The sequence below is a fragment of the Dinoponera quadriceps genome, unplaced genomic scaffold, assembly GCF_001313825.1.
Source record: "Dinoponera quadriceps isolate SergipeBrazil2010 unplaced genomic scaffold, ASM131382v1 scaffold367, whole genome shotgun sequence".
NCBI classification, from domain to species: domain Eukaryota; kingdom Metazoa; phylum Arthropoda; class Insecta; order Hymenoptera; family Formicidae; genus Dinoponera; species Dinoponera quadriceps.
In genome coordinates, this window is record NW_014554712.1 from 1,118,112 (window position 1) to 1,137,850 (window position 19,739).

At 47.1% G+C, this 19,739-nt stretch overlaps 1 protein-coding gene across 11 annotated transcripts in view; it reads right to left on the bottom strand.

The window, feature by feature from the left end:
* LOC106741054 (chondroitin sulfate proteoglycan 4) overlaps positions 1–19,739 on the bottom strand; it is a 63,678-nt gene that overhangs the window by 11,673 nt on the left and 32,266 nt on the right. For 10 of the 11 annotated variants that reach the window (XM_014612643.1, XM_014612636.1, XM_014612639.1 and 7 more), the window contains 3 exons: positions 14,063–14,294; positions 5,901–6,117; positions 141–735 (listed from right to left, as the gene is read on the bottom strand). In XM_014612643.1, the coding sequence (XP_014468129.1) occupies positions 141–735; positions 5,901–6,117; positions 14,063–14,294 (1,044 nt within the window). Of the gene's footprint in view, positions 1–140; positions 736–5,900; positions 6,118–6,669; positions 6,743–14,062; positions 14,295–19,739 lie in introns of those variants that run through there. The other variant, XM_014612646.1, reaches the window with a different exon arrangement.

A 19,739-nucleotide genomic window follows, 5' to 3' on the forward strand; every position in this document is an offset into this window, starting at 1 on the left:
TGACTAAGTTAGCCTCGTACATTTTGGATCTCCATAAATCCATATGCCGGCTACCGGTGACATAATTAGCTCGCAACCGCAACGTAACCCGCGCCAAGAGAGTGGAGAGCGTCATCGGAACTCAATTAAAATTGATCTACCTTGTAGTCATCAGCGTAATTCGGCTTGATGCACAGCGATTGCTCGCAGTTGCATTTGAACGAGCTGACGCCCAGCTGCGAGCACGTAGCCCCGGCTATGCACGGGTCCGCCTCGACGCACGGGAAGCCCCATACGCAGCCGACGACGATACCCTGGCTGACCTTAACGTCGGGTAGACCGAGGTCCTTGTTATCGAGCACCATGTTTCGTATGCAGCCCTTGTAGCTCACATCGCCGGACCGGAGGCCCTTGCCGAGTGCCCGGGCGCGTTTGTTCAGCTCGGTGCCGCCGATATAGAGCGTGTCGGCCAGATCGAGGAAGCGATTGCCGCCGGACGGCAGTGCCATCGCTTTCTCGTGACGATCGACGGCGATGCCGATGCCGCTCGGATTGAAATCGACGATTACGCTGTGCCAATTGCCGTCCGCCACCACGGTGCCGTGTATCAGCTCGGACGGGCCGTTACCTTTGTTCATCAACAGCCGAATCTTGCCTTCGAACAGCTCGATGCCGAGGTAATCGGCGTAGGACGATTGCCCGGTGTTGTAGAGCAACAGGCCGCCGTCGGCGCCGGTCTTCAGCTCGAATTCCCATCTGCAAAGGCGCAGGAAAGACGGGAATTCGTGAGCGGTGGGGGAGGTCTCATCGGTATCTCTTAAAAATAAAGGAGCGCGTTATCGGCGCGTCACCGTAGTTGCACAGACCTCGCGATACCACGGAGAACGTGTCCGTCCGTCCGAATGACGGGACCGATGTCGAGGCGGTTCGCCAGGAGGGGAGTAACGGAAAATTCCGATACTATCGCGTATCCGCGATCAGATTAGAATTTCGCGGCTGATTTCTTCGACGGGGGCCAAGTGTCGCGCGGAATCGACACGGCGGAACGGTACATGCGCCGAACGAGGGAATTTTGCGCGCATGTCGATCGAGCGTCGACACTCCGGTCGGGGAGCGATTTACCATTTCGTTATGAAACGGAGTAACGAATAATGGATAATGGACGGTATCCTCTTTCGAAAATGTGAAGCGTAACCGAATCCCGGCAAGATACATGTTGATATAAAATTCCATGAATTTGAGAAACGCGCGCTGCCGGCATAAAACGCAACGGCAATAATGGGAATGTCGGGAAACATTTGATAATTTAAACTTTCGCAAATATCATTCTCGTAAGATAATTTCCGCTTACTCGTCGCTTTTCGCAGACGATATAATATTCAGACCTCACGGGGGGGGAGTGCGATTAAGTAGGCAAAATGTTATTCGTGCAACACGAGTTAAACGAGCGAGGCAATGCGCGAACGACGGTGATGATGGTGGTGGTGGTGGCGGGGGTAGGGAGAAGATTGTTCGCTGTGAATTTATAATTGTAATCAAATCAAATTTCGCTCGGTCGACTTCTACGCGGCGAAACTTTGGGAGGGGAGAGGGACGAGTGCTTTTCGCATCTTGTGCGCGAAGACGATTGCTGCGAACACGAAAGCCGATTATTTACTTCAGCGGGCGGATTCATTACTTTTGAAGTACCGACACGGTGGAGCGCTACAATGGCGGTTACGAATGCGGAGTAGACTTTCATCATAATAACGGACGGATGTAGTAATAATATACACTGCAGCGACAGCCACGTATACTGGGGGCATTAAAATTACCATTGTACGTGCGGGGTATGTGCGGCGTCACGTTGCACAAGGACGCGCCTCCGTCCCGGTATTTGCAACATTTTTATCAGTTTTCGCCGCACACACGAGCCGTTACCGTTCACATTCACGCGGCAATGCTCATTAATTTCTAAACTCTTCTTATTCATATGTAAAATAAATTATTGGAAAATTTCGCGCGCGCCGGATGATAGTACACGCACGCCGGGTCCGCCGGGCCGTAACCGAATCCCGAGTGCGATTTAATCGCGCGAATTACAATTATCCCATCGCAAATTATCTCATCGTTTAACTGTGTTAAATAGAATTAATGAGAATGTTCCTGTACACGTCAGTCAATGTCTTACCGCACCGCACAATTTGCGACGGTTGTAGGTAAACCTTGTACCTGCGCGCGGATTGTAAACGCAATTAGTTGTTTACCGCTCCGAAGGTGCACCGAGGATGCTCTAATACGGTCCGTTTGTGTCTCCCTCTGTTTCCCGGTCGGCCGATGCTTGGTTGCCGGGGACGTGTTTTAACAGCTCTTCGCTTCTTACGCGATCGATTCCCAGCCGGACGATCCGGAGGAAATCCGACGGTTGGAAATTAAGTGGTCCCGCCCGCCCGCTTCCGCGAAATTTGTTTAATCTTCGCGCCGACTCAAGTCGGATGAAAAACGCGAGATAGGTACGTATATTATTGAACTCGATATGTACGCTAAGCCGGCCGATAATTCCCGGGTTTTGCACGCGACGGTGGAGAATCGATGTGAATTAGCGGTTAAACGATGAGCAGAAATTGCAGCCGGCGCGCAATGGAGATAGCCCGAGCGTCTGTATCGGGGCGCGCATACACGTTACTCTCGAATCTTCCGGATCAATTGAATTCAGAGAGCGCACGTCGGAATTCTCACGGTTCATCGGCTTCGCATGCAGCACATCGCGGAAGGAAGACAGTCACGACTGTCCAGTCATCCGCCCGACTACTGCTTATTCATTCATCGACGAGATGCGCGCCGGCCGTCCGGTTAGATGACGTACGTCGCGCGTTCGTTCAAATATTTGCACGAAACGCAATGAGGAACCCCTCTCTGTCCTTTGTGTCCTTTGTCCCGTTTTTGGCCGCATTAATGCAACAGGTCCTAACATATATTTTCCCAGATAAGTGTTGAATTAAGGCACCGCGGGACTGGTAGGTGCGCTTTTAATTCGGTGTGCAACATACAAAAGAGCAACGGAGGCACCTGCGGTGTTTCCGCGATCCTACAAGACACGGTAAACCGGGCGCCGCAACCGGGACTTAACCACCTGTACATATGCGCGAAAGCCGGCATTAACCGCGCTAACCCAGTGTGCGCCGTCTATTCGTGTGAAAATGAAGCGTTTTTCCGCCGCTTTGGTGCACCGTCGCGAATAATTCTCAAACAAGGACAGTGCCGAGAGCGGCGCGTCTCCGACCGGGAGACCGAATTTTTCCTCGCCTCCTCCTCGTGCTTAGGATTTTGTTCGTGTAAACGAAGCGTCATGAGGATTCGCGGAGATCACCGCCCCGAGGGAAGACGGTGACGTCATGGATCACTGGAGATAAGTGTGGTCTGTGTGGTCGCTGGGTAATCGAGGAACAGCGCGATAACCCTGAGAATAACATCCGCGATCCCACGGAGAATCGGACGAGCATTCCAAGTGGAAATAAATCGTACTAATAAATAGATGTATCCGCACAGAAAGAAATATTATTTGCACTGCGAAGAAAAGCAATTACTCGGCTTATTTTTCTTCTCTTGCGCAATTATCTTGAGTAAAGAATTTTTTTTTTTTTGGTATAGTATTAAAATATACTCATCATCAAGTATTAGAAAAGCTCATTGTCATTTACGCGAAGGAAGAAGGATTCTTTCTAAGAATATTATAAACTTTATCGCAGAAAAATTGAGTTTGGAATAATATTTTACCAATAATGCAAACTGTGGGATTAATAACCGGATGGATTTGTTTCGATACATGCGAAGAACTAGATAGGGAAGCGTGAAGATTGCAGGCGCTCGGGCGTTTGAGTCATCAAAAGAAGCTCGACAAAAAACAAATATCTCAAAGAGGAGCAGAGAAGACGGTGGCGAAGATACGGAAGGCTTGTTACATGAAGACTCTAGAATTGCAGATTGCAGGTGAGATATTTTTAGAATGAAAAACATTCTGAGAATTTTAAACGTGTTTTTCTCTAAATTAGATTTTTAGGGTCGGTGACGACGATTCGTCGAAAATTACTTGACTGATTTTGTTAAGATTTTACACAGACATCTCAGCAATAGGATGCAAGGAGCACCAATCCATCTTTTGGCTGTCGTTCTTTTACTTTAATCATTTGCTTTGTTAATAATAATAAGATAATAATAAAGCTTATTTTTCTCTGATTAACATACGGCCTTTAATCTAACTTCCAATATCGACTACTTTTTCAGGCGTTCAAGGTGACCCAGTAAAGTGTGTCCCGTTCGCGCTTATTTTTGCGATATTTTATATTCGCCAATCCGAAGAGACAGAATCCGCGAGAGAGCGTCGCGCGAATAGTATTAATTCCGCAAATGAGCGCTGGCGTAGTAAGTAGCTTCATCGTTATGAGCTTTCGAGTCAATCGACCGTCCCCGTCTGCGTATCGCGCGCGATCCTTGTGCCGCGCCTGAGAAGAGAGGGATCGCGAGTTGTTCCCATTGACGAAGGCGTCGTGTCCAGCGCTTCTCGCTTGCTCGAGAATTAACATCGACGGTGTCGTGAGCGCGATTGAAACAGTTGTTTCCTGTGCTTTTCGAGACGGTTTAACAACGTTCCCGCGGGACTCGGTCGTTAAAAGCAGCGCGGGAGATGAAAGTGGTAGGAGTCGAGTAACATGAAAGGCTTTCCCTTGACCGATGGCTTGAATGCGGCGGGCGATGTAGATATACAGCCACGCGCAAGGGTATGCGAGTTATGCGACGACCCCCGCCTCGAACCCGAGTGAAACGGATTTCCCGCGGCATTACCATAAGATATTGGATTCGTGAACCGACGTATTTATTTTGCGTTTTCGCGGCGGTATCGCGCGATGGGAGGGACCCGAAACCGGCATACGCTCGCTTATAAGCCTGACGGCGAGAAAGGTGAAAAAAAAAACACGGACACGACCGAATGTCGAGCCGGAGAGGTTGAGCGTTCGTTTCGTCGTGTGCGGCGAAACTGCGAAATTGCTTTTGCAAAGTTTGCGTCGCGCATTTCGCCACGTGAAGCTCAAAGCTAAGTTACCAACACGTCGAAAATATTAATTACGTAATTTCGCGGGTTCGACATAAGCAAAAGCTCACAGCGGGACAAAAGCGTCGTGCTGTGCCGATACACGCAGTCGATATATGTACGCGCATATACAGAGTGTTTCATAACATGTAGACACATAATGTCGGGAATAGATTCACGAAAGTAACGCGAAAAGTTCGCACGAACATTTGTCCTATCTGACCTCGTTTCCGAGTCACAGACGTTTTCGTGTTTCACTAATTCTCGTTGCAAACTGAGCTGGCGTAGTGTCTTCACACATTTCTATCTGAAGGAAATTTTCAAAGTTATCAAACACCTTGAGCCGGTTTATAGACAGAACATGGCGTTCAGAGCGGTGTGTAGACTCTTATTATAAGGGGAATCTATTGTTAATCATAGATTTTAAGTGACCTTACGTGTAAAAATATCGGTGGACTTAAGTTTGCTGACTTAACCGAGTTAACAAACCCAACAAGAATGAGTGAAGTACGAAAACGTCTATGACTCGGAAGCAAAATCAGGTAGAATAAATGTTTTTGTGAACTTTTTGTGTCTTTTTCTTGTATCTTGAATTTCTGTGTTTCAAATTATGCCTACATATTATGAAACACTCTATATATGTGTACGTATGTACATATATATATACACAGACATATATATATATATATATATATATATATATATATATATATATATACCATACGCGGTAATGCAGTCGATACGGCTGCAACGCGACAGTTTAATTGCGTTTTCTACGGTCTCGTAGGGGCAACGATGGTAAATGGAAGCGTATATGTTACAACGGAAAGAGGCACTTTTGGTATATGTATACCTCGAACCGGAGCGCGGGATGGGGCGCGGAATAGCGACGAACGCTCCGTCCTCGACGAAGCTGACTTCCGTGCTCCTCGTGGCGTCGAATTCCGGCGAGCAGCCCCACGTTACGGCTGTTGCCTCCGACTGACCTTTCCTCGACCTGGCGTATTCTATAACTTTGGCGCCGTTGTAGATTATGTCGGCCATGCATCCCCTCAGGTAATCCGTGTGCCCTGCGAATCAAACGCAAGTCCGAGGAATTAGTTACGCCGCTCGTATCGCCGCGTCGATACGCTTAACGAGCGCGAGATCCCCACCCCTCGCGGAAGGGTCGCGCGACGCCGGTGTATTACGAACGAGTATCGCGAAATTTGCTCGCGTTTTACAGATGAGCCTCGCAGGTGCAGGTGTCCATTTAACATTACATTACACTAATGAGGTCGTTATCGATTCGCGCCACTTGAAACGCCACGCGGAAATATAATCGGGTGCGATCACGACAGCGAATCGAAGGGGGGGGTTTCGAATGTTTCGGATTTCCCGCAACAAGCAGACGAGTCCGCTTTGTCGTCCTTTTCGTTCCTCCGATTAGTCGGGTTAGACCCTCGTCGGTGAGGGAACGAGTCCGCTTTCAATTTTCTCACGCTTCAATTTTACTTAATCGCGCGGTCCGCCGAAGCGCCATTCCTCCAAGATTCAATTTCGCACCGCAGAACTTTATACATTCCGGCGGCGTGACGACGCACGGTGAAGCGCGTAACATATATATATATTTATTTATTTACCGTAATATACACGTCGCAAGATATACTCGATATTTACGAGCGACGCGACGGATTCGGCGAAACTGGCGGTTTCTCGCCGCGGGCGGGCTGGCAGCAGCGCCCGGGTTGATTGTCTTCGTGTGACAAGCGCATCTCGCGCGCGGTGGTGGGTTTGGTGGATTACCCTCGAGCTGCCGCATGCCGATAGATGTAAGACGACAACGGCTCGGCGCGCGCGACAAGCGTCGAGACGAGATGTGTGTACGTAAGCGGTCCGAGATGGGCGTTTACTGGCACGCCGCGGAATCGCGAAGACAGTTTCCGACGGAATGCCATAGCGGCATTAAACCAACCAGCCAGCCAACCAGCCAGTTTACAGCATAGTTGCGGCGCACCGTTCGTGCACTCCTCGCAACAAAGGCTATCTCACTTTTAGCTTTTTACATAATGCAAAGTTCCATCGATTGTAAGACGTTTTGGCGCACGGCCAGTCGCGCGTGCGCAACAGCGAGGCTCGACCAACTGTTTACGCGTGTCTAAACGCCCGGCCGATGTTTCGCCCGACACGGATAGACGTTGGCGGAAGATAGATTCGCTTGAATAACGCCGGCGATATCTTCGCGGTCACGCAAATTAGCCGCGTTGGTTTTGGCGAGCGTTTTGCCAAATTACACCGTCGCGCGACAAATGAGGGTCGTTTTTCCTTTGTGCGAGACATTTTGACGTCTGTCTTTTGCGTGGAATTAACGCTGTGCCACCTGTCCGGTTTTCCGAACGGTTCTCCGGGTTTGTCTGTTTTTATCTGGTTTTGCCGAAATATGAAAGTTGGAAAATAAATTTTCTTATATACGGATAATTGTTAATTTACCCTCGTGCTATAAAGTAATGTATAATGCTAATGTTACGATACGGACAGTTTCACTTGTATCTAATCGCTGAAATTGTCTTTTTTGTTTCAGACCTGTTATGTCGTCGAGACTGAGTTCTTCTTGTTTCGGTGAGTTAAAAAAATGAGTACCAACATTACCAAGTGGTGGGTAAAATTGGCTGGATTAAAACATTTCACTGTTAAACAATTGTTAATTCACATGTACACGGAAGGTTGACACTATTATAATTAGAATCATTGTAACTTTACCACATTATGACTAGAGTTGTTCCTACAATTTTCAACCTTACGTGTTATGTATAAAGCTGAAAATTGTGTAACTCTCTGTCTAGGAAATAGTACAGTATATACATGACGCCGACTGTACGTACCTATAGTAGAGAAAAAAAATTGTTTCAATCGAATAATCACGAGCTTCTGTATACGTCGAGATATCTCGGGAAAAAGCAACCGCAACGAAATGCGATATATAGAGCGTGACAACGATAACACAAATAATTCTCACGATGCGACGACATCGGGGATTTTGATTTATATTTGCGAAATAACGACGGGGAAGGAAGCTCCTTTCGGATAGATATTAGGATTTCGATATTGGCACGTCGGAATGTATATATTTTTATTGATTCCTCGTGCTGAGATCAAATATATACGTTGCGCGGCGAGAATATTCTCTATATTTTCACGAAGCCGAGGAAATGGCGGTCGATAAGCGAAATTCACGACGGGAATCTTGCGATCGGCTGTATAGGTGTTCTCGTATTGTACGGTTTCGAAAGTGTACGTACACGCTCACCTACACAAAGACAGCTGATATAACACACACACATACACGTACATGTGTTATACACAGTGTTCTGAAATCCGCACGGTAGAAGCAACGTCTTATTCGAAACTTGCGTTCAGTATTTATATCAAGAGTTAAGTATGTAAATTAAACTTTGAAATTGTGGTTACGTAACTAGAGAGATTATCCCCGGATTAATCTCAAACGAATTACACTTTAACAGAAACTTAACTCGACGTTTAATCATCAATACATCGGAAATTAAAATTAAGAGATAAATCAGTTATATATAGTTATATAAAAATTATAATTATACATATAATACACGAAACATTAACATCATTTACATAATCAAACGATGACAGTACAAGAAACTGGGTAACGCGTAATTTCTGAGATGTGGTTAAAATATGTCTAAAAGGATGAAGCTATCGAAGTAGGGCAACGTTAAGCCTGTACAATGTTATGCAGTCTGTTTAATAAGAGCGTGACCGGGCAAACTTTTGTTTGAAAACGGTTATATCAAAAACTTTAAAACGAGCAGGTAGAAGGGACTTTTCTTTAATGACGCATTATACAGAGAGTCCCGGTCATTGTTCGACTTTCGTTAAAGAACGATATATTTAATGATGAGTACCGGGGTGTAAAGCAGACCGAGGCAAATCGGATCAATATGAGCTTTGAAACAGTTCACTGGAAATCCAAGTTATTGTTATCTTTGGATGCATAAACGTCTAAGAATGACATATTTGACTGAAGCTCTTTTAACATGTTTCTTGTTGTTTTCACGTGATTAAGGACGTTTAATCGTATTCAATTATAAGTTAACATGTCCAATCGTATTAAAGGACGTGAGATTTAAAACAGCAAGAAATATACAAGAAAAGCTTCAGCTAAAATGATACACTTGGATTTGGAGTGCTGTCGTTAGTTTCATGTTTCAAGTCAGTTCGGAGGAGGCGCACGAAACTAACTGGCATGATAAAACGGCTCGTTTTAAACAAAAAACCTAACAACTGTCTCAAAACTTATGTTGACCCAATTCTCCCTGTGATTCAATTCGCCTTGGTCTACCCTACGGAGAATTTGAATGCTAAGAAGATGGTCGAAACTTACCATTAATACCATCTGCCGAAAAAAGTGGTTTCAAAGTAAAGGTCAGGATTGGATCTTTTCAAGAAGGCAACGACCCAAAACATTGGAGCCGTCTTTGCTCCTAATGAAAAGAAAAAAATAACATCGAAACACACTAGATCTGGCCATCACAGTCATCAGACGTAAATCTTATTGAAAATGTCTGAACATTAACGAAGATAAAGTTGCGTGGAAAAAAGTGCACACGATGAAACAGATTCGTTCAATATGGCGATCATTATTTTGAAAATATGTTATAAAATTGATAGAAAGTACGCCTGGAGGGTGTCAAGCAATAATTAACAACGGTGATAATTGGACGATAATACAAAAGCGTTGTGGTATTGATTGTGTAGTACATATGCAATTCTTTCTTCACTTTTTTATAATAAATAGTTTAAAAGCTATATCTGCCACGCTCTTATTAAACATACGGTATCTCGACATTTTCCATCGGTCCTTCAAGTTCGACAGAATATGCAGGGTTAACGTAGAAGCATAATTTCCACTCGGCTGCGTGGCCAAGAGTTGAACTTTCCGCGAAAAACCCGACCGTGAACTTCGTCAAAAATCTCGCGACTCAGCAACCGGTTGACACCGTTTTCCGAGGCGCACCGTACATAATCGTATACGAACCCCAACCGAAAACGAGTTTCGCAACCCTCCGAGTGTCAGGGAGGGTGAGGGGGGAGGATGATTCCCTTTCTTTATTCCTCGACTCGAGAATTTAGCGAGGCCCACGCCGGAGAATTAATAAGATCTTCTCTCCGAGGGGTAGGTCACACCGTGCCATGGGGTACAAATGAATTGTCATGAATATGTAAATTGAATTTCGAGCTGGTCGCCGAGTGTTATGCGTGACGGTCGACGGGGTAACGATGGGGGCGCGTCCGCAAGAGAGAGAAAGAGAGAGGACGAGAAGGAGGGTGGAGAAGAATGACAGAGATAGAGCGGGGGGAGAGGAGGAGGGAGAGAGACGAGCCAGAGAACGATGCTGTTTGTGCCGATCGTATTCAATTTCGCCCCCGCGCGCCAATTCGAACGGAAGGACCTTTTATCTCGCGGCAGAAATGATTATCGGTCGCTGCGGCTGATGCGCGGCCGTGCGAGTCAGCATGAAAGAACCCGGCCGTTATCGAGCGTGTGCGTGTAGAGCGCGCGGCGTAACGGCCAGGTAACTCTGACGTCCAAGTCGTACAGGAAATCGTAAACGCAATGCCGAGATTACCCGCGTTACAAATGCAGATTACACTCTGTGAATTCTTCAATTTCTACTCCCCCCTCCGCTTTCTCGCGGATTCTCGCGTTTATGAGTTTCCTCGTGCGCGTTCCCTTCACGAGATGTCACCTTCGCGCCCCTTCGGCGAAACTACCGACGCAATTCCTTATTCTAATTCATTTTGATTGTCTCCGACTTATTCGGCTCGTACAACGTGTGTGTTTTCGCCGGTACATTCCGCGACTGTATTGTCTTCGAAAAATGCATTCGGGAAGTAATAGCACGCCCTGTTCTTCCTGTGTGAGATTTCCGTGCAAATTGCGACGAGCTGAAAATAGAAAGGATATTCCCGCCTTTTCTTGGTCGTCCGTACTACGTGGTGTTCTATGACCGCGGCGGGTTATATACCGTGAAGCGGAAGAACGTATAATCCGGAATTTCGCCGCAAAAGCGTAGCCAACGGCGGAAACGTTGTAACGGCAGAGGCGGAAGGAGAATTTTCCGATCGCCGTATCTCACGGGAGAGACGTATCGCGATTTTCAATTCATTCTCGCCGCGCAAATAGAATCGGGCACGGTAATGAAATTAGCCTCGGTAACGAGATTATAAATGCGATCGGCGTGCGCTCGCGCGTCTTGCTTGACGAAATATTTTACAGTTAGACGAAGGTACACCGGGGAAGGGAGGAGGAGGCATTGATGAAGTGCCGATCGTGCGGCGTACATCGAACTGTAATTATCGCCGTTACTTGTGCACGAGAGAGACGAGTCTCGTTGCACGTAGCGTCCACACAACGAAAACAAAGGCAAATGTTTGAATTACATCCCGGTTCGTGCGATTTTGCACAACTCGTGCTGCCGGCGCTCCATTATTTAAGCCCTTCGCCAACGCGGAAACGCGAGACAGTGTATATTATACTTTCGATATAATAATATCGGCCACTGTGCCGTTGTAATCACCTGTTTTCGCTCTTCGTCACGACCCGGCGCGACGGCAAACAATTAATTCGTCGTTATCATCCGCGGCGATCGTCCAGAAAATACATGCGCGATACATTTTTAATGGCATATCAAATTCGCACGAGATTTCCTATGTTGCAATTAACGATTTGTCCACGGAGGGTAATGAACTCGTGCACTGGCGTAAATATGTACGAGAGAGATAATTATAAACTAGGGTCACGAATAATTGAGATCACTTATGCCCATTCACATTCACTTATTGATTCTCCGTTTGCGCTAATTTATTATCACCATTTTATTAGTTCCGCCTCTCCACCGCGACGCGGTGTTTCATGTTGAATATAGCGCTTTCTGTATTCGTCGATCTTCCATTAATATGATTGCACCAAAGAGAGCGTCGGGAGCACCCGGGAGCGAGGGAAGATCCGCGAGAAAAATTCCTTAGTATTTCGAGAAAATATATATGTATGAAACACATCAAAAGCTCTTTCGTTGAAAACTACCTCGTCTATTGAAAACATTATTTCTAAACGTAATACCGCGGAAAACGCATGTAAAATAAGAAAAAAACATATGAAGTACACACACATATGAAGAAATGTCAAATTAATTCCGGCACATTCGGACTTTTGTGCTGTTTCTTACTTTAATCGTTTTAAAAGCGTAAACTCTCGTTTACAAGCTGTTTGACGTAATTCTTTATCAACAATGCCAGATTCCTTTATTTCGACTCCTACTACAATTTCTCTCGCAATTCCTGAATCTTAAATGTTACGGTCTTAAGTTTCACTCTCAAGAAATACGACGTTCCTCCGAGTTTCTCCTATTTTTTATATATACCGTCTTCATTCCATCTCGTGGAATTACTAAAACCTGCCAAACGTCTCGATGGAGTATTATCGTTTCGCGTTAGGCGACGCAATTCTCGGTCGTAATATCGTTGTCGCGAATGGACCTGAACATAATGCAACCTCGAGAGATAATCAACATTTTGTATGCGTTAAATCTTTTTCGTATTACTATTTCATTCGCCGGTGATTTTTGCACAGCATATATCGAGTATATATATAAAAATTTGCACACAATATACACTGCATTTAGTCCGGATTTTAATAATTACGTATTGTTTTGTTAATTTAATAAATTAATCATGAAATACTAATTAATTATATCACGCGAATAATGCACGGAATTTGTGTGGCGCCTCGCCATTAAATTGAAATTATTTATGTTACATGTATAACGCGTGGCGTTGGCGCTGGTCTTTTTACTTTTTACCGGAATTTATTAAATGTGAATGTCGCGCGGTCAGAAAAAAAAAAGTAAGGAGATATCGAATTATTACTGAACGTTTCGATCGTGTTTAATCTAATATTAACCGTTAATCAAATATAGGTACCGCCGTGAATTATAAATCGTCCAAAGTGGATTTAAGCGTGCGTCAGCTTTCGTCTGTATTTACTCTTATTACACACATCGCGAGTCGTTGAATCGACTTTTAAAGAATCAAAGAAACCGAACCGTTGTATAGTCGACGCTTTTTACCGCAACACCCTCGCGTTATGGCACATTAAATTTAATTTTCTCACGCGCCGTATCAATTTCGTCGAACAAACAATTATTAATAATTAATATCGTATCATCTCGTATGCTCTTTACGAAATTCGATTTTTCCGGTGCCGGCCGATGTGATAATTTTATTTGTTTTATTTACAAATGCACTTTAGAGCAACGGCGGATATCGCGGGAAATGACGTAATGCGAACGCTAAATTGTTTAAACTTCGTTGAATTTTGCCAAAAGCAATCCGGGGGTAAAAGAGGACGAGATGAAAAATCGTTTGCTGCGGCCACACCTAACGTTCCGCTCTGTTACTTCGGCAAATTATTTCACATAGTGCACAGCCATAATATTCGGGCGATAGAGCGACGCGCTCACGACTTTATCGCCGTACGTACGCGGCCCCGTTTATTGCATAACTAACGAAGTTCGCGATTTTCCTCCTTGCAATTCGCCGGGAATACTATATATATATAAGGGTCTCTAACGACAGTTACAAAGAACATCCCGCCGCCGACTCTAATCCGAGCGATTTCGACCGGCGTGCTCAAGCGTGCATGAACTCGACGTTAATTATTTATTAAGCGCGCCTCTTAGCCCCCTATTATCCGATCTCTCCGTCGTCGGATTGCCATTTAACGAAATTAAACGAAAAGGAGGTAGGTAGGTAGGTAGGAGAGAGAGAGAGAGAAGAGGCGCCAGGCAAAAGAAGGGAGAGAAGGATGGTCGTGACCGTTCGGCGATGCAACGTCAACGAACGTGGTTTTTGCGGCATCGCGCCGCGTATCGAATCTAGTTCAGTCACGTGGCGAGCAATTTATCCGGATGAGCCTGCCCCCGCTCGTCTCTCGTCGTCTCTTACCTAGAAATAGCTCGTTGAAGTCGCCTTGTCCGCCGATAAAGACCCCGTACTGTATGTTGAGCTCGAAGTAGCGACCGGGTAGGTGGGACCTCTCTATGTGTATCACGTCGATCTGCAGGGTGACGTTCGCCTCGCGTCTCGTCAAATTGACCTCGTGCCAACTGAGGTCGTTCAGTGTCAATCCGCGGGCGCTCGCCATCTCGTTCTCGCCCGCGCCCAGATTAATGTGAACCTGCGGCAAAAAAGCGTAGAAGCGGCGCTCGTAAAAGTCAGTCTCATTTTTGCCGGAGTTGCGGACGTGCCGCTACCGCAAATGGGTTTTATACGTACACACGCGCGCGCGGTACAAATGCATTTTTGTTTTTTTCTTGGCCGCCGTTTCCCCCTCTTCTTCACCCTTTTTTTCGTTTCTCTTTGTACTTTTTTTCTGCCGTTTTTACCCCTCTTTTGGTTTTCGAGAGAGAGAGGGATCGGTCTCGTTCCTCCTCGAAATAGAGCTTCGGTTTCCGGCCGTAGACCCGGTGTACTTTACACACTTCCGCGCCGGCGCCGCGCGACGCATAAAAAAATATTATGGAAACGCGTAAAGAGTTTTTACCGGCGAACAGTGAGCGGGAGTTGCGTGCGCGCGTACTTTTGAAAGATTTAATGAATACGGGCGAGCGAAGTAACCGACAGCTCGTGGAAACCGCGAGAGAAGCGTAACATTGTAAGGCATACATGTCCTTTCGCAGTCTTGATGGTGTCGTCAAGGAAATTTCACGCTTGCCGTGAAATCGTTATATCGCGAGCGAGAACGCAAGAGAGGAGAAGAAATCCAAAATTGGATGAAAGTATGGGAAAGTTTCGTGTGTTGGGCGCGTGTGTAGCGACGGCGGAAACATTTTTAGAAATGAGACAATCGTCCCGAAATAAGGACGTGTCGTCCTTCCCGATTCTTAGTGCCGTCACGAACGGATGTTTTGACACGGAAATTTAATTTTATCCCGACGGCGAAGGCCGAGTTCGACATTTCGATGGAAGCATTCGATTCTCCCGTTCTCCCGGGCGTGCATCGAGAAACAGATATAGAACCGCAAAAAAGGCTAGGTCGCAAAGGAGATAGTATCAACATCGGTGTGGTGCGCGCGAGGTTGCAACTGGCGCCAGTCATGCGCCCCGCGAATTCTCCGACATCGTGAGCTGACAGGAATCCGACAGCTCGAGGTTTCGTGTATTCCGTCTGCACTTGAGGCACTCGCACAATGAGTTTGCACGCCGAGAGAATGAAGAAGGCGGACAGCCAGACAGACAGTGAAAACGGCTTTCAGTCTAGCGCGAAAAATAAATGTCGAACCACGCCGATAACCTGCGCGTCCCCCGGCCGTGCTCGGCTGATTCTCTTCCTGACGGAAGGAACGCGACGGTGAGTGACGGTCATGTAGTTTTACCGAGGCCTCTTGCTTGCCCGCCCGTTGGCTCATTCACGATTCACGCGATTGTTACGTGTTCGTATATATACGCGCGCGAGAATGCCGCGTGCACACACCGGCGCATCGTTATTTCCTCAAAACGTCGCGCAGCAGCGGTTACCGCGGCGGGTTACTTTGTAATCGCGCCGCCGGGGATTCGCTAGTTACGCATGCCGGATTTACGATACACCCACCGGGGAATAAATTCCAAACTCCCCGCACATATTTAGATCCGCGGAAGTCACCTAAATCAACCGCGTGACGCCGGCTATTGTAAATGTTTAACCGATTAACACGCATTGTACATAGGCGCGTTTGTTTGCGAATTCTTAACGTCCCGCGCGAGCATTGTCACCAATTGCGAGACATTGTCGCGGGATTTGTCACGCGCTAACGATTTACCGGTCGGCCATCGGACTCGGATCCCATTTGGGACGCCGAAAATACGGGGGATCGGGGCAGGTTTGAATGAAAGGCAGGTCGGTGAAGCGTTTCATTTCATACAAGGTGTCCGACGCAAGCCGCGTGCCATATCTGTAATTTAGTTCAATGTGAGCGAAAAAGTCGTTTACCATTTTGCAAATAACAACGCGCAAAATTTCGAGTTATTAATTATTGATAGTGGCCATGTTTGGAGGTTCCTTTAATTGATAACTCACAAATTTGCGTGTTACTTTTTTTGTTCAGAATGGTGTAACGTACAAGTGACTACAATATGATAGCTGTTATTCGTCGATTAATTCATGTAATGAACACTAGAATTGTTGCCAGTTTTGTTGTAGACACAGATAAATTGTTTGTATTAGACAAAGCTTTAGAGATTATATTTTGATAAGCGGTGAATGATTTAATTAAAAAAGGACCAAATTCACTATATCCATTTCCGGCCGTCGAAAATGTGTTAACGAATAACTCCTCATTTAATATTAAATAGCTTTAAACGTATATATATATTTCTGTACATAATCATAGTATATAATGCTAACTGCTCCAGGCCACTTTCGGACCTACTCCGATACTCTCGGAGGCACGTTCGCATAAATGCTCTATATTCATACTTCGGTCATTATAGGCGAAATTATACGGATTATGCAGGATCTTTCGTAGCGCAAGAACAGAGAAAAAAGTTGTTGAGTCGATCACAACAATTAGTTGTCCGAAAAGTTTCAACACCGAAATTCTGAAAAATCCCCAAACCTGCCCCGGTCTCTCCTATCAATCGATTCGAATCTGGGCGAGGGAGATATAGCACCGGAAACTGCGATGAACAAATTTTTCATCGGGAACATAAAATAGAGAGAGAGAGAGAGAGAGGTAAGGCGGAAGCAACTATGGGTCAACATCCTTGGAACACTTCACGTGGTCTGACCATTTAAACGCGCTCTGTGTCACGACGCGGTGTAATGCATTATCGAGTTACCGGACGGTACACGATGCGCTTCAGGCTAGGGGGTGGGAAGGGGAGGTGAGGTAAGTTCCGATAAAGAGGCTTTAATCGCGACCTGGATCGAGCTGGTCCGAGACTTATAGCGTCTCGCTGCGGCGACGCCGTGCTCCTCCGGGGCGGTCTTCGTTGATCCTACATAAAGAGATCGAGCGCGTCCGTGGCGCGCGGTTCCCTCTTAATGAAAAGTCGATCGTCCGAGACTGAAGCTTTCTCTCTCCCCCTCTCTCTCTCTCTCTCGGCCAGTGGCAGTGCAGCATCGCCAGCTCCGACCGCCAGCGCATCGACGTTTTCGGCGGTGGTGCGACGCGACTCGACCCACCGGTTTTACGATCGACCCGGTAATAAAGGCGCACGAGCTTTCGCGACCTGCAAGCACAGGCCGGTCGCTAGTCGGTCGGGCAATGCCGGATGACTATGCAGCACCTATTAATATGTATAAGCGCGCGAGAAGCGACACTTTGCAGAATGTAAACGCGCCTCTATACACAATCGTATAGCGAGCGAGCGAGTGGGCGAGTGAGAGAGAGAGGGAGAGAGAGAGCTCCCGGCTCGGCCGCATTATGAATGCATCGACGATTGGAAAGTGAACAATATCGGGAGCCGCCGTCGGTGCATTCCCGCCGTCGGCGTGGAATTGCCGGATTATCCGCGGCACGTCGGGCCCAGCGACAGGCTTGCGGCCGCGCCGTCATTGTTGATACCGATATTCCCGGCTTTCACCGCGGAATACAGATCCGCCGCGAGATACGCCGCGATCGCGGGCAAAAGCGATCTGCCGATTATCACCTGTCGCCGACACGAGAATTTTTCCTATTTCCGTCAGAGTTCGACGAATAACGGGGGCGGCGCGCGTTGAAAAGTGAGCAATATCGCGGCACGCGAAAATAATTAAGATTCGATTCGTTCATCGGATTAACGGGGGGCTTAAGCTTAACGAGCGTTTTGCGCGCTTGAGACGCGATCGTCTCGGTGATGTGCGAGCGAAGCGGGGAGCGTGCTTTTGCTGCCCCCATACTCTCTCCGTTAGCTCGCGCGATAGACGTGTTTACTCGTTACTATTTAAACGCGGGTTTACACAACGCGATGAGATGTCTATCTGGGAAAAATGTCGCGCGCCCCCGCTAATAACGATGCCTCATAATTACTGGGATTACGGGCTCCCCTTAACGAAGAGGAAAAAGTACAATAAGACTCTTTTACTCTAATTACATGGGCATTATGGTCCATTATATTAACCTGCCGCTATCATATTCTTAACATACCCCGGTTCCCCATTACGTTCCACCGGCGCTTGCGGCTTATTAAACACGCTTAAACGGTAAAACTCACGTTCTATCCGGCGTGACGGCGGATATGCGCAACGTGCAAATATTCAAATTTCGACGCGAGTCAGGGTAATCCGCCACGCAATTTTTATATCGCGATAACCGTGAAGACGGGGATCAAAGGCTGCCGTGGGAATAAGCTGGATGAAAGTGTACGGAATGAATTTAATTAAAAATACACGCCGAGGTGCGCACAAAAGGAGAGCTTTCGAGATCCTGAATAGTACATGAGAACGCCTGCTCGAAGACTACATCGCCAGCTGGAAAGCGAGCGATACCGCGATATATCGGCCCAATTAAGCTCTGAATCGTCGGATTATCGCCGGATAGAGGGGCTTTTAAGCCTCCGGAGGCGTCGAGCACGCGCGCGCGCGCGCGCAAGTCGAGGCTCCGTGGTCGCGCGCGCGCGTGCGAGAGAGAGAGAGAGAGAGATAGATCGTAGAGAAACTGCCGTTGCACTTTTTGCCCCGGCCGTTTATCCTGCCTTCATCCACCTTAACGATCTTCTTAACAAATTTAATTAAGCCGCCCGACGGCGACGGCGGCGGCTTCTTCGCGCCGCACGGACTTAACCCTTGGCGAAATTAGATTCGCGCGGTTTTCACGCCGGGATTCATGCGAGCAACGGAGGAGCACCGTTTGGGCGCGCGCGCGGCTAATGCACTCAGCTTCGGAGGGTGTTTTAATACTGCATCGGGATACGTACCGCCAGCGAGCGAGCGAGCTTCTATCTCAAGGTTAAGACGGCTTTGGAGGGAATGAAAGTTGTAAAAGGCGGGCCGCGCCGGCACGCCGCGAGATTGATGAAAATTTCGTGATTGGAGTGCGAGAACGAGAAAGAGAGATAGTGTATCAGACTGTACCTCGGGGTAATTGTTACGTTATAACAATAAAGCATGCGGGTTTAGCACGTATAGTCCGCCAGAAAACTGATTATTCCGATTGCCGCCCGTCGCGGAAAATAATATTCGCGCGCGCCAACGTCACAACGCGGGTGAGTAGCCCGAGCGCTACTCTCTCTCTCTCTCTCTCTCTCACCCTTTCTCGTATCTCTCGCAATTGCAAGAGTTGTAGCTCAGTTAGGGCGCTAAGCACGTTTCATTCGAAGGGGGAGCCGGAGGGGCGGGGCGATAATGAGTCGTGTAGAATATGAGAGTACGCGCGGGAATATTAATCGTTGGAAAATTAATAATCCCCAGCGCGAAGTTGTAACTTCGTTGCAGCGCAACGTTCTTTGTACATAATTAGAAGCAGCGCGGCTCTCATCAGCGGTTATTATCAAGAGACAGGATGGCTACTGTGGTGAGAGCTCTATCGCTGTCAGCGTTCTTCTCATTAAGGGCCGTGAAACTTGTTTATGGACGCTGTGCCACTCGGGGTGCGTACATGTTTAATATAACGCTTTCTCTCTTTCTCACTCTTCCTTCTCCCCTCCGCCCCCTCCCTTTCTTCTC